General features: G+C 35.1%; 1 protein-coding gene across 1 annotated transcript in view; it reads left to right on the top strand.

Moving 5' to 3' along the window:
• LOC119585135 (ubiquitin-conjugating enzyme E2 K-like) overlaps positions 1-582 on the top strand; it is a 15,575-nt gene that overhangs the window by 6,037 nt on the left and 8,956 nt on the right. The window contains exon 2 of the mRNA XM_037933766.1: positions 344-496. Coding sequence (XP_037789694.1) covers positions 344-496 — 153 coding nt within the window. The remainder of the gene's footprint in view (positions 1-343; positions 497-582) is intronic.

Genomic DNA, 582 nt, shown 5'->3' with positions numbered 1-582 from the left:
AATCATACCTTAGACTTCTTTCCTTTCCTTATCTGCTGACAGTTTTATAGTGTCCAGCTAATAAAAATTGGTTTGATTATTGATAGTTTTGTCCAAAGTCTCTTCAAGTTTGAAATCACAAACACGCAGGGTGACTTCGGGTACTCATATTTTGAAGTAAAATGAGCCAAAGGAAGAATTTCTATTTTTTAGATGGATTTTTGAAAATAACTGCATAACTAGAGTTTCCTTCAGACTGGAACATAAGGATAAAACCAAGAAACATGTGTCATAAAAGGACTAATTATTGCTAATTAAAATTTAATACATCATTTTTACCAACCTCAAGATATTCTCTTTACAGGCACAAAAGTGCGCCATCAATGTAGAATTAGTTGGGGATGATTACCGAGAACTCAAAGGAGAAATAGCAGGGCCCCCAGACACACCCTATGAGGGAGCAACCTTTCACCTTGAAATCAAAGTTCCAGAAACATATCCTTTTAATCCTCCAAAGGTAATCATTGTGATGTGTCAATATGTAAACAAACACACATATGCATGTGCCTCCTCTGCAAACATGTACACATATATTCATATATG

Source organism: Penaeus monodon, chromosome 19 (assembly GCF_015228065.2).
Source record: "Penaeus monodon isolate SGIC_2016 chromosome 19, NSTDA_Pmon_1, whole genome shotgun sequence".
Lineage (NCBI taxonomy): Eukaryota > Metazoa > Arthropoda > Malacostraca > Decapoda > Penaeidae > Penaeus > Penaeus monodon.
The sequence above is the reverse complement of the archived record's forward strand: the minus strand, read 5'-3'. Positions and strand labels throughout refer to the sequence as shown.